A 14,821-nucleotide genomic window follows, 5' to 3' on the forward strand; every position below is an offset into this window, starting at 1 on the left:
TGTATGGTTTGTTATGATAGGACAATATTTGGCCGAGATACATCTATTTGAAAATCTGAAATCTAAGGGTGCAAAAAAATCAAAATACTGAGAAAATCACCTTTAAAGTTGTCCAAATTAAGTTCTTAACAATGCATATTACTAATCAAAAATTACATTTTGATAGGTTTACAGTAGGAATTTTACAAAAAAATCTTAATGTAACATGATCTTTACTTAATTTCCTAATGATTTTTGACATAAAAGAAAAATCAATAATTTTGACCCATACAATGTATTTTTGGCTATTGCTACAAATATACCCCAGCGACTTAAGACTGGTTTTGTGGTCCAGGGTCACATATATAATCACAGGTTCCAAAATATATTAAGCATTTAATTTTACAATATTACTTTTTTTCTGAATTTTTGATCAAGTAAATACAGCCTTGATGAGCATAAAATAATTCTTTAAAAAAAACATAAAACAATTGACTGATCCCAAACTTGTAGATAGATAGATAGATAGATAGATAGATAGATAGATAGATAGATAGATAGATAGATAGATAGATAGATAGATAGATAGAAATGGGCCTTAGCAACGATATAGTGTGATGTTTTGTAGATAGTGAGGGGGCAGCAGTGTGTCAGTCTCAGCATTTCATTGAAACACACTCAGCCCCTCCCATCAGCTCTTAAAGGCTCTTCTGCGCTCAGCGCTCGCGCACGTCCCGAGTCAGCCATGTTGTTTGTCTGACAGCGCCGTACAGCAACAGGTTGTCAAAGATTCTCAATAAAACACTGCAGAAAATTCTTTAAAGAAATCCTGAGAGCCGATTGTCATCACGTTAATTCAGAGGACAATGGAAAAGGATAAGTTTTCCTCCCAGGAGATTTCGCCAAGTCAATAATGCTGTTGTGTAATGTGAGTACCTCCTGTAATACTACTCAAATGTCTGCTCTTTTTATTGTTATATGCTTTAATCACAGTTTACAGCTAGTTACAGTACTAACTAAACGCAAACTGTTTACGTTACATGTAACGTTAACGTTAAAGCATTTTCTGGCGGTTATCATTTGGTTTATAGCAGTTGTGTGATGAGTTGGAAAAAGTGTCCAGTTTCACACTCTTCACAAGTCCTTCAAAGCTTCATATTACAAATATTACAGCTCATATTTGTCATTTCATCTAAAAGACTTGATTCAAAGTGCTTTCGAGCATACTTTCTTCACACAAACCTGCCAAACGAGTGCCAAACTCGTCTGTCTGCCTTTCACCCACAGATATGAAGCGCTATAAGCAGTATACAATGTCTAGTGAAGTGAACAAAACCCCTTTAAGTGAGATTTATTCGCTTTTGTATGTGTTATCATAATGCTACAGTGATTCATACGTGCAAAATGATCTAATAGATGATGCTGCTGCTGCTGGTTGTGTTTCAAAACTTACTGTGTTGTCTACCTAGACAACATTTTTGGCCATTAGGGCCCATGTCTGTGGTCAGTGTTTCTGAACCTTTCATTGGTTTTCTATTGTTTTCCTATTGTTTTTTGGAGAGAGAATCTATAGAACAAAAAAGATGGGAACATCTCTGTTGTGCTATAGATTGGAAATCACATTGATCAGTTTAGGCACCTGGCTCTCTTAGTAAGAGCTGTCGCTCTGTTCTGTAAACATTATATAACATTACATAACATTGTAAAAGTTATGGCTTTGAATTAAGTCTCTTTGAAGTTAACCGTAATGTAGTTGATTTCTTTTGAGTCTTAAAGGAAATGTCCTTGCAGGCCGCGGGTCCGTGAAGGAGAATGACTCGTCAAACCATAATGACACAATGATTTTTGTCCTCTATTTTCAGGTGAATGGTCACAGCTGTATTCCGTAAGGTTAACCACAGCATTTATACTAAACTTTAGGATCTACTAAATTTCTAATTCATATGTTATGTTCGGTTAGAAACTTATTGTGTAGCAGTTGTCAAGATCATGTGTATTTTTCATGCTTATCTTCCTAGCTTGGAGATATCTGCCCTTCATCACAAATGCTCAAAACAGCTCATGTTATCTAAGCAGACTAATGAACCGATCCATTCTGTCAGTGTTATTGTGTTAGAGCCACTGGCCAAATGATTCGGTTACAACCTGGAAAAAATATTTGCTTCTAAATATTTGCCTCAAACCAGTGTGACACTCTGTATTGCATTTGTTGATCAAGTGCATGTTTTAATGCACTGCGAACTTGTACTGATTTAAATGCATTATGTAACCAAATTAAAGTTATCTAGCTCTGTAACATAGATGAGGATTTGTTGAAACTGAGAATGACCTCTGATAATGTTGAAAGAATCAAGATTAGAAAATGATTACCAAACCATTTTTTTTTAATTGTATACTATTTGAACGGTTAATGGAAAATATATTTTATTGTGGCACGTATGTTGTTAAAACAGTGCCTTTATTGTTATCTAAAACTTAAATTGTTAAAAACTTGGATAAAAAGAGATAAAAACCTAAACTAAATTAGAAATGTTTGCAACTAACTAAAGTAAAATAATTTGAAGTACTAAAATGACTAAAACTGAAATAAAAATGTGAGCCTGTACCTGCAGTGTTTGCAGCAAAAGCCAAAAATACATTGTATGGGTCAAAATGATCCATTTTTCTTGCCAAAAATCATTAGGATATTTAGTAAAGGTCATGTTCCATGAAGATATTTTGTAAATTTCCTAGCAAAACCTAATTTTTGGTTAGTGATATGCAATGCTAAGAACTTAATTTGGACAATTTTAGAGGCGATTTTCTCAATATTTCGATTTTTTTGCATCCTCAGTTTCCAGATTTACAAATATCTCGACCAAATATTGTCCTAACAAACCATACATCAATAGAAAGCGCATTTATCTTGTTTATTTATAACTCTCAATTGTGAAAAATTTACCATTATGACTAGATTCGTGGTGCATTGTCACGCAAATAAATTAAGTAATATTTAAAATTCTAATTTAAGTATTTAAAGCAAAATAGATTTATAAAAATCAAGAACTAATAAATTTTGCAAAAGTGCATATGCTTATTTACTTAAAAATTAAAATGGAAATATAAAAATAACAGCAAATTCAAAATATTAATAAATACTAAAATGGTATATAAATATATAATACCAAAATATATATGTATTAAAATTACACTGGCCAAAAATGGCTCTTTTTTTGTCAGGGCAAGGAAAAAGGTGAACTATGGACTCCTTGTTGAGCCCTTATGTATCTTTGAGAAGGTCCAGTGACGTGTTAGTAGTGTGATGTTTATGTAAAGTGTCTTGACAGCTGTCTGTCTGTTTGTTCAGGCTTCACTAATGTGACCTGCATAACCTTCTGCACATAAAGCCATCAGACAACATTTCTCAGAATGTGAAAGAGCTTATTTCAGTCAATAAGATTGCATTCAATAATCCTAAAAAAACTAAATCGACCAGTGAATGCAAATATAATTCAACAACAGTATTGGTACCAACCACCCTCAGCATCTCTGGAAATATTGCCAGAGATGTTTTTATTTTTTCTTTCACGATCAAGGCTCTGCGCTCTCACAATCAATGCTTTCATTTTACGAGAACTGAGAATTCAGTGGCAAGCACAAAAGTGAAAGGTCGGGCACACAGACAGGGTTTGTTGGCCTTAATGTGGCTTAACGTCCCATCCGACCACAAGGCCGTGGGTCCCGAGCATTTGTACAACATTGTTTGAGACCTGTCGACATCCTGTTTCGTTTTTGCCTTCCTCCCACTTCCTTCGTTCCTTTGTGGTTGTTAAATCATACACAGGGTGGAGGCAGGAGGTGGTGGGACGTGCCCAGCTATGACCTCACAGTCTATCTTTGCAGCTCTCACGTCAGTAATATAAAGCAAGCAGAGGTAGAATGACACAGTTGCATTGTGCTTTGTCAGTGCCTCAGCATTTCCAAAGAATTCATACAGTAACTCGTTACTGAAATTAGTCATTTACAAGCACATGATAATGTAGTGGAAATAAATTTTTGCTTTCATATTAAAGAGCTGAGCCTTGGGTATTTGCTATAGATCGGATGATGCAAAATATGACCCAGCTGCAAATAACATGCAAAGCCACAATGAAATACCATTGGTTTTGGTTGATTTCCCTTTGACTTTATATGTACTGGAGAGAGAGATGAGCAGTGCATCTAGTTTCTTATTTAAAGGGATAGTTCACCCAAAAATGAAAATTTGATGTTTATCTGCTTACCCCCAATGCATCCAAGATGTAGGTGACTTTGTTTCCTCAGAAAAACACAAACGAAGATTTTTAACGAAAACCGGTGCAGTCTGCCGTCCTTATCATGGACGTGGATGGGCACCAAACCTTTAAAAGTAAACAAAAACATGCACAGACAAATTGGGTGAACTGTCCCTTTAAATATAGGTGTTCTCATTGAAATGCAGTTTAAGGGCCACTTAAAAGGGATTTACACTGTTCAGAAGTTTGAATAGTAATGAAATAAATTGTTATTGACTAGCAAATCAGCATTTTACAATAATTTCTGAGTGATCATGTGACATTAAAGACTAGAGTAATGATGCTGAAAATTCTGCTTTGCCATTGCAGGAATAAAATACTTTTTTAAATTAGGCATGCACTGAAATGAAAATTCCTGGCTGAAACCGAAGCCAAACAAAATTATACACTGGGCCGAAAGCTGATTACCAAACACGTTTTTTTGGTTTTTTTCCCCCCATGTATTTTGCCAATTGTATTTCACCATTGCATGAATTCAATAGCCAATATTTGCTTTTTACAGTTTTGTCTTTATTTTCAAAGAAAAAACTATTACAAAACAACAATGTAAAAATATTTTTTTAACACTGAACATTTTTAACATTCTAGTAGACATTATAGCCTACCAAACTTAAAATTAACAAGTTGGCAAATTAAGGTTCTTTTGCCATTTTTAGCACTCCCTTCTTGAATCAGGCATGTGTTTTTTTATGTACAAATTAATGCAGCCTTGCTGAGCAAAGGAGAATGTGATAATAAATGTATTAATAGAGCTGTTATAATGATTATCAATATTTTTGTTTTTCTTTTTTATTATATTTTACAGAACAACAGTAAAATTACAGTACTATCATTTATGAATGCTGACTTTTATTTTGGTGGAAACCCGCAGGAAGACCTCAGTACTACTTTTTGTAGTCGCACTTTGGACTTTGAACCCAAGGAGCTTGTGCAGTGCTGTCAGAATAAATGCGTATTTGTTTTTATGTTGTATTAGACAACATAATATTCTGTAGTTTGTTTACTAATGGTTTAAGGTCATTTCATGATTTCAGTCATCATACAGTAACCAGCAACAACCACCCCTTTCTCTTCTCATGGAAGACATGCGATGTGATACTAAACAGTCTCTCGCTGTCGGTGCTTGAGAACATTGTGTACACAGAGTTTACTAAAAAGAAAGTTTTTGAACAAGTCACTTTCACTGTTTGGGTTTCAGCTCGCGGCCGTCTTGCCAGTCAAGAAGTGTCGATCTCCGAATGCGAGGATGGATAGCTCCTAAAGCATATTTCCATATAAATGCACGGCTAATTCGTTGTTTTGTCGCAAGTGAAAAACAATATTAACCTTCTAGTTGTAAAAAGAGCCTCATATAAGGCTAATATTTCGTCCTATATGGAGTCCAATCATTCGCATTCGGAGATCGACACTTCTTGACTGGCAAGACGGCTGCGAGCTGAAACCCAAACAGTGTAAGTGAGTTGTTCAAAACCTTTCTTTTTAGCAAACTCTGTGTACACAAACAATGTTCTCAATGCTCGAGTTCACGTGTAGAGACCCAGGCGATACTTCGAGCAAAGTTTCATGGTATATTATTGAAAACAAACAAATAAACAAAACAAAACAAATATTGAAAACAAAACGAAATTACGGTCAATCTCAAATACGGCTCGATTGTCGTAATTATGCTTTTAGATATATGTTTGTCTCGTTTACAGTAAAAAAAAAAACAGCCCAGGCTTCATTTTGGCAATAGTTATCCTTTGACATTATTGCAAATAAATAAATCCACCTGTCACTCTCTAAATGTGTTAGATGGGGAGAGAATGAGAGAAAAGGGAGTGATATGACACACATGACAAGCATTCCCCATCCGAACGCTTTTCTGGAAGCTTGTCCTGTCTGACTGCATTCTGTTCCTCTATAGACCTGCTCCCACAGCCCAACCACGATACTGCCACACATCCCTTCCAGTCAGCAACTTTCTGCTTGTTTTTAACGTGTTGTAATGGGTTTTAAAGATCTGACACCTGTGATATATACAATACAACTGTTTATGCAAAAATTAATATTCTTTCATTAATTACTCATCCTCATGTCGTTTCAAATCCGTAAGACCTTCGTTCATCTTCGGAACACAAATTAAAATATTTTTGATAATCCGAGAGCTTTCTGGCCCTGTATGGACAGCAGCACAACTGACACATCTTTAAAATAGTCCTCATGACATCAGTGGTTCAACTGTAATTTCACAATGTATTCTTGCTTCATAAAATTGACAACCACTGTTGTCACATGGACTATTTTAACTACCTTTCTGGGTAGTAAAGACATTTTAACGTTTCCTTGAACGTGGTAGTTGCTGTCTGTGCAGGGTCAGAAAGCTTTCGGATTTCATTGAAAATTAAATTAATCTTAATTTGTGTTCCAAAGATGAGTGAAGGTCTTATGGGTTTGGAATGACAGGGGGAGTAATTAATGACAGAATTTTCATTTTTGGATGAACTGTACCTTTAAAGTAGTGTCTTGATTAGTGATAGTGCTATATATTAACCAAGTTGATGTATGGACCTTTTCGGATTGGCCAATATACTAAGATATAGTATAGTGATTTCTTAACGGACATATAAAACTTTAAATTTTCATATTTTTCTAAAGCCAGTCTGAAGTAGCATTGGTATATTTGTAGCAATAGCCAACAATACATTGTATAGGTCAAAATTATTGCTTTTTCTTTTATATTAAAAATAATTAAAACATTAAGCATAGGTCATGTTTCAAGATATTTTGTTAATTTCTTACCTTAAATATATATAAAAAAAATGATTAGTAATATGCATTGCTAAGAACTTAATTTGGACAACTTTAAAGGTGATTTTCTCAATTTTTAATTTTTAATTTTTTTTGCACCCTCAGATTCCAGATTTTCAAATAGTTGTATATTGGCCAAATATTGTCCTATCTTAAAGCTTATTTATTCAGCTTTCAGATGATAAATAAATCTGTTTTTAAAAATGGACCCTTATGACTAGTTTTGTAGTCCAGGGTCACAAATTTAAAATTTAATTTATTCCTGTGATGATTTTTTTTAGCATTATGTGTAAGATGTGTATATACCTGTTTGTGTATATACATGCTTGTTGTCCATTATATCTGTATTTCTCTCTGTCTGTACCCATATCAGTTCACCACAATCATATATAATCTAATTATCTGCCATTTTGATGTTTTTTTTGTTGTTTTTTTTCATGTGCACACTTCAGAGATGATGTCAGACTAATTGATTTAATGTGTGAATCAGAGTTCTTGGCTGACTTCCATTACTGACCCCCACCACTAACATTTACCGGAAATATTATTTAGGAAATTATTAAAGTTATACACGATTTCCTCAAACAATTTCAGGCTTACAAGGATAAACCTAAATAACGTTTTCATTTCATTATACTTGCTAAGACATAATTAGGAAACATCAGGCTTTTATCTGAATTTTTGGCCATTTAAATATTTCAAACTGCACCACATTGCATATTTTTGCTCAGTTTGGCCTTTGAAAAAAAACTGTATAAAACCGTTTTCCTCCTTGAGTGTAAGCCCCATATTCTGCTGTATAGTATGAGCCATAAAAACCAAATATGTGTCCCTGGACCACAAAACCAGTCTTAAGTAGCGTGGTTATATTTGTAGCAATAGCAAAAAATACATTGTATGAGTGAAAGTTATCAATTTTTCTTTAATGCCAAAAATCATTAGGATATTAAGCAAATATCATGTTCCATGAGGATATTATCTAAATATCCTACCTTAAATATATCAAATAATTTTCTTAATTTTTGATTGGCAATATGCATTGCTAAAAACGTTATTTGGACAAATTCAAAGGTGATTTTCTCCTTATTTAGATTTTTTTGCACCCTCAGATTCCAGATATTTTTTTAAATAGTTGCATCTCAGCCAAATATAGTCCTATCCTAAAAAAATGGATCAAAGCTTATTTATTAAGCTTTCAGATAATATTCCGAATAAATTGACGCTTGACTGGTTTTGTGGTCTAGGATCACATATAAGTTTCATTTATTTGATTTTTCGGACTCTTATTTCATATGTCAGACTTTACAGCGTCAAACAAGGTATTTCTTCCCAAAGTAATGATCATGCTTTAATTGCTTTGAAAGTTTCGGATCTTATTAGGTTAGAGAGTTGATGCAGTCAGTCAAAAACGGTGTAATAAAAGTGTCATTGTTTATTAGGATTTTGCACACAGAGCATTATTCTGTTGAAAACATTTGTATGGAGAGTTTGGAGCTCTCATCTCCTCCCTCTCACCCTTCCTCTCTCCTTCACACATCCCCTTCTCTCTCTCTTTGACTCTGAGAGAGCAGGATGGAGATAGCAACAGCCCTGCACTCCCCTGCCTGCATTATTAATGGGTGGACATTTCTTCTTTCTCTCTCTCTCTGTCTGTATGTGTGTGTGGTGCAGATGACTGAGCTAGCCAGCTGAGACGAGGAGATCAGGACCGCTCTCCTCATATCCCTGCCACCTGCAGCCATGAATGGTAAGAGCTCTGCTTTATATGTCTGTGTGTGTGTGTGTGTGTGTGTGTGTTTACCCACGTGTTCCAACCAACAGGATTTGTCTGTGTGTGTGTGTGTACACAGAGGACCTTTAGCCTCATAAATGGACTAGAACATGAGTCTTTTCTATTTATCACGTCTCTTTCATATTTGCGGTGTGTGTGCAGGTGCTATGCTGCTTTCACACACTGCAGCATGCATCGCTCACACTAGCAGCTCTGACCATCCGCTTTGATTTCTGCCTGTCAGCAGTCCATCTGTCACACTGACACGCCACTGCTTATTGATTTTGTTTATTTGATTACTAACTTGTGTTTGTTAAAAATATAGATTTTGAATATACTTTCTGAGTAGCTGTACATTTGAATAGGATGATCGGGCCAACCTAGAAATGTTTCAAAGGATGTTGTTTACTAAAAGTTAGTTTTATAAGACATTCTGTGGAATGTTTGCCTTTCCTTTGGCGAATGGTTGTTTTAATAAATATATGAGTGAATGAAAATTAATATGGTAGGATATTCAAACAATTTCAGCCCAAGATGGCTGTTTCTTTCTGTTTTTGATGCATTCATAAGTCAAAAGAAACTTAGTGACTTAGTAGCTATTATTATTTAATGACAGTAAAACTGGCCAACTTTTGAACTTGGCTCCTCAAATGATGTCATATCCTCTTTATTTTGTCATTTAAAATGACAGCTCACTATTGTTTTTATAAAAAAATACAATTGGTGGTGATTCATTTGTAAAACTTTTATTTTCTCTTTAGATTGTCATGTAAAATGACAAAAAGATTTTAGTTTAAAATTTTGTCAATTAAAATCTGCATCTCGCTGTGCAGATAAGTACGATTGGTGGTGATTATTTTGTAAAATACAGAAAAAGTGCTTTTTTTTATAAAGAAATGGTTAAAATGGAATAAATTTTACTTGTTATGTAGAAATTTAAAACTCGTTTCCTCTTTAGTTTGTCACGTAAAATGACTAAATAAAAATGATTTTAATTTAAAAGTGATTTTGTTATAAAAAAAAAACGCACATAGAAAAACATTTATAGTTAATAAAACACATTTGTAGTTTTGAATCAATATATTCCGGCTTTGAACTCCAAAAGTATATTATTTCTACTGCTGCTTTAACGGAGATTTAACAAATATTTACAGATAATTTACTCACTCCCTTGTCAATCAAGATGTCCGTGCAGTTGATGAGAATTTTTTCTTTTTTTTTTAAAGGGGAAAAAACTTTTCAGGAATTATCTCCATATAGTGGACTTCCAAAATGCAGTTTAAATGCAGCTTCAAATGGCTCTAAACGATCCCAGCCATGGAAGAAGGGTCTTATCTAGCGAAACGATCAGGTTTTTTTCTAAAAAATAAATAAATTACTATTTATATACTTTTTAACCTCAAATGCTTGTCTTGACTAGCTCTGTGTGTGCTCTGTGTATTCCAGTTCAAGACAGTTAGGGTATGTCAGAAAACTCCCATCTCATTTTCTTCTCCAACTTCAAAATCATCCTACATCGCTGATTTACTTTTTTTTTTTTTTCGGTAACGGGTTTTTGATCTTTGGACATTTACTTTGTAAACACTGGGTCAGTACTTCGGCAGCCAGCGATATAAGATGATTTTAAAGTTAAAGGAGAAAATGAGATGGGACTTTTGTGACCTACCCTAACTGTCTTGAACCGGAATACACAGAGTACAAACAAAGCTAGACAAGCCCTTTGAAGCTGCATTTAAACTGCATTTTGGAGGTTCAAACTCTGGGTTTTCATCCAAAGTTACGTATTTTAAGTTGTGCGAAAATTTTAAATATTGCATAAAACATTAATGAGTGAGCTCCGTTTTCAACCAACAAGTCAAAGAGAAGAAAATTATCACATCCTGATAAACTGCCACTATATATCACTAATAAAGTAGGAGAAGCCACTGAATATAATAATTTTCATATATAAATATTGTGCCTGTTGTTGCTTTTGGAGATGGATGCCTGCTGTTTGGGAATGCAGTTGTGTAAGACAGTTCCCGGGGGGCAATTAGAAATTTTATGCTCTGGCATTTTAGAATGACCATAGCAACATTTTTAGATGCTGTGGAACAAGATCGGTCCGCTGGTTAGTCAGGTTTTGCTGTCCCATAGCATAGCACAAAGTCACTTTTTTATGCGTACAGAGGAATTTATTTGACAAATGCGCTTCCATCTCCCATTATTTGCATTAACCCTTTTTCACACAAGGTAAAAACTACCTCAAGCGAGCGTAAAAACATTTTTGCGAATTGAGGGATTTTTATTCAAAATGTGGCATTTCCATGATTGCATCACTTATTTGCAATACTTTGCAATACACCAATGCAATACTTTAACATGCACATAAAAACAGGGTGATTGAAACATCTGAAATCTTTATTAATGTCTTTACAACTAAAGAAAGAAAGACATGAACATCTTGGATGACGAGGGGGTGAGTAAATTATCTGTAAATTTTTGTTCTAGAAGCGAACTTCTCCTTTAAGCTGACTTAAAACTAATTTCAGTAAATATCAGGTTGACACTAAGTGCATTTACACAGACTTTAAAAGTTAAATTTTATTTTGTCTTTTTAAAATTTAATTTTAACATTTTAATTTTAAATCTTAATATAGTGACTTTGCGCCGAAAGACAGAAGTAATGTACCATGTATATCATTCAAACAGCCTGACTACACTGCAAAAAATGCTTTTCTTAGATTTTTTTGTCTTGTTTCCAGCCAAAATATCTAAAAATTCTTGAATCAGGAAGGATTTTCTAGACAAGCATAAATTTGTGTCTTGTTTTTAGTAAAAACAAGTCAAAATTAGGTGAGTTTTTGCTTAAAACAAGCAAAATAATCTGCCAATGGGGTAAGAAAAATAATCTAGTTGTCTGCTTGAAATAAGATTTTTTTTCTTACCCCATTGGCAGATTATTATGCTTGTTTTAAGCAAAAATTCACTTAATTTTGACTTTTCACTAAAAACAAGATGATAATTTTTACTTGTCTAGAAAATCCTTCCTGATTCAAGATTTTTTTTAGATATTTTGGCTGGAAAGAAGACAAAGAATCTACGTAAGAAAAGCAGTTTTTGCAGTGTATGCAAAATCCCACCGTAGCTTGATTAAAACTGTGTTTTCAAATGTACCTGCTGATAATAGAATATTAAATCCACCTACATTATTTGCAGTTTATTGCTTTTGCTTATGTCTTTCTCTTTCCTTCATCCCTCATTCTGTTTTTCTACCTTTCTTTCAAGGTGGTCGGAGTATTTGGGCTATAACCCCAGAGGAGAGGGACAAACATGATCAGAAGTTTGACACCCTCTCGCCCATACAGGGCTTTGTTACGGGTATGTGATGTTAAAAAAACCTTCTTTATTGTTAGAATTATAATATTATTTTTTATTTATTTAAAAATTTGTATAAACATGCAAAAAGTATATTTTATTTTTTATTTTTATTTTACTTCATTAACAATTTATATCATTTTTTGTGTAAAGGGGAGAAAGCACGAAACTTCTTCATTCAGTCAGGGCTTCCCCAGTCTGTGCTAGCTGAGATCTGGTAAGAAATCTTGACCATAGACAATCTAAAAAAAAAAAAAAAAATGAATAGAGGAGCTCTTGCTCTGATTGCTTGTCTGTTTGTTTGTTTTTATCAGGACCCTGGCTGATATGAATAAAGATGGTAGGATGGACCGGCTGGAGTTTTCTATAGCCATGAAGCTGATCAAGATGAAACTCCAGGGACAGAATCTTCCTACAGCTCTGCCCATCATCATGAAGCAGCCACCTGTGCCAGCTCCAACCATGCCAGCAACACCTCTCGGTATGCTGCCAAACTACACTATAACCAGCAGACCAGTGATCTGAGAGGACATAGAGATTATAACACTCTTGCACTAGCATTAATGTGAATCAATACACCGTTTATTGTTGTAATGACAGATTATTAATGTTAATATAATTGTTATCCTTAGTAAGTACAACACAGAACAGGAATTTCCCTTGCCACCATGAACAGCCACAGTCACACATGAATGCAGCTCAAACATCAATATTCAGTGTTTAGCTATCTGGCCAGCATTGAATGGAGGTCAGTTATGTAGAGGTCATTTAATTTTAAAGGTACAGTAGCAGTTTATTGTTAGGTTACGACTGGTTTTGATTGAAAAAGACCACTTGATTAACATTTATATGTAGATTTTAGTTTTAGCCAATGTAAAAAAAAAAAAAGCAAAATACTGTAAGTGTCAAAAAAATACTTCCCCATTTGCTAGTAAGACCTCAATTCTCTTGAAAGTCCTTCTTGTGACAGCAGGTGCACAGCTTGATGGCCACAAGATACAGTTGAGTTGTAATGTTGAACAGATGGCTGAAACCACGACCTTCAAAGTGTACAAGAGAAACATGTCTTCAGCTTGTCAGCTTTATTTTTATATTTGCAAAAAATAGATTTTTCTGGTGTTAAACTAATGAGGCCTTATCATTTATCATTTACTTACATGTATTTTGTTGTCTTGTTGTCCAGGTATGTTTGTTTGAAAATGCTCTTGTGATTTTGCAGGAATGGGAGCTATGCCAAATGTACCCATGATGCCCAGCGTGCCCCTTCTGACCCCTATACCAATGTCCACCATGAGCCCCATGCCGGGTTTGACTCCCATGATGGGCACAGGTCTGTCGGTGCCAGTGATGCCCACCATCAGCACTCCAGCCCTGCCTAATGGACCTATTGCCATTCTACAGCCAACCCCCATCCCTCTCACTTCCAGTAAGAGAACGTCCACACATGCAGTGAAGCTTGAATCTACTGAAATTATGCCATTTGTTTTTGAGATTATGACAGTTCACAGTTAATTGTGTCCATTTTGATGGTACACTCCAGAATTATATTATGATGAGTGCTATATGGCAATAAACTATGGAAGCCTGTTTCTGCCACTGAATAAAAAAAAAGGCAATTGCAAGTTTTTATCTCACAATTTTGACTTTTTTTTTTTTCTTGCAATTGCGAATTTACATCTCACAGAATTGTGTGATACAAACTCGCAATTCTGACCTTTTTTCTCAGAATTGCACGATACAAACTTGCTGTTCTCACTTTTTTCTCGGACTTGCATGATACAAACTTGCAATTCTGACTTTTAACTCTGAATTGCACGATACAAACCCAGAATTCTGACTTTCTTTTTCTTCTCAGAATTGCGCGATACAAACGGGCAGTTCTGACCTTTTTTACTTTGAATTGCGTGATACAAACTCACAGTTCTGACTTTTTTTCTTAGAATTGCACGATAAAAACTTGCAGTTCTGACTTTTTTTACTCTGAATTGCACGATTCAAACTCACAGTTCTTACCTTTTCTTTTTCTTCTCAGAAATGCGCGATACAATCTTGCAGTTCTGACTTTTTTTTTTCTCTGAGTTGCGTGATACAAACTCACAGTTCTGACAAATAAAGTTGCAATTATAGGAAATGAAGTCAGAATTGGGAGAAATAAACTCACAATTATGACTCTTTTTCTCAGAATCACGAGTTTATATCATTCAATTCTGACAAAAGGCTTGCAGTTTTCCAAAAGGCTGACTTTTTTCCTTTTTCTCTGAATTGCATGATACAGACTCGCAGATTTTTTTTTACTTTGAACTGCGTGATACAAACTTGCAATTCTGACAAATAAAGTCATAATTCTAAGAAATTATAAACTCACATTTGTGACTCTTTTTCTCAGAATTGCTAGTTTATATCATGCAATTCTGACACAAAAAGTCTTGCAGTTCTGACTTCTCAACTCACGAAGAAAAGTCAGAATTTTGAGATAAAAAGCTGCAAATACTTTCTTTAAAATTTATGTTAGTGGCAGAAATGGGTTTCCATACTAAACTGTTTAGAATCAGTAAGAATGAAAAAATATACATATATTAATTCAGCAAGGATGCAATAAATTGTTTAAAGG

General features: G+C 34.5%; 1 protein-coding gene across 2 annotated transcripts in view; it reads left to right on the forward strand.

The window, feature by feature from the left end:
- Positions 1–735: 735 nt before the first annotated feature.
- itsn2b (intersectin 2b) overlaps positions 736–14,821 on the forward strand; it is a 55,018-nt gene continuing 40,932 nt past the window's right edge. For both annotated transcript variants that reach the window (XM_073826403.1, XM_073826404.1), the window contains exons 1-6: positions 736–907; positions 8,754–8,829; positions 12,121–12,213; positions 12,364–12,427; positions 12,525–12,691; positions 13,430–13,636. In XM_073826403.1, the coding sequence (XP_073682504.1) occupies positions 8,823–8,829; positions 12,121–12,213; positions 12,364–12,427; positions 12,525–12,691; positions 13,430–13,636 (538 nt within the window). In that variant the 5' untranslated portion in view covers positions 736–907; positions 8,754–8,822. The remainder of the gene's footprint in view (positions 908–8,753; positions 8,830–12,120; positions 12,214–12,363; positions 12,428–12,524; positions 12,692–13,429; positions 13,637–14,821) is intronic.

This window comes from Garra rufa, chromosome 21, assembly GCF_049309525.1.
Source record: "Garra rufa chromosome 21, GarRuf1.0, whole genome shotgun sequence".
Taxonomy (NCBI): domain Eukaryota; kingdom Metazoa; phylum Chordata; class Actinopteri; order Cypriniformes; family Cyprinidae; genus Garra; species Garra rufa.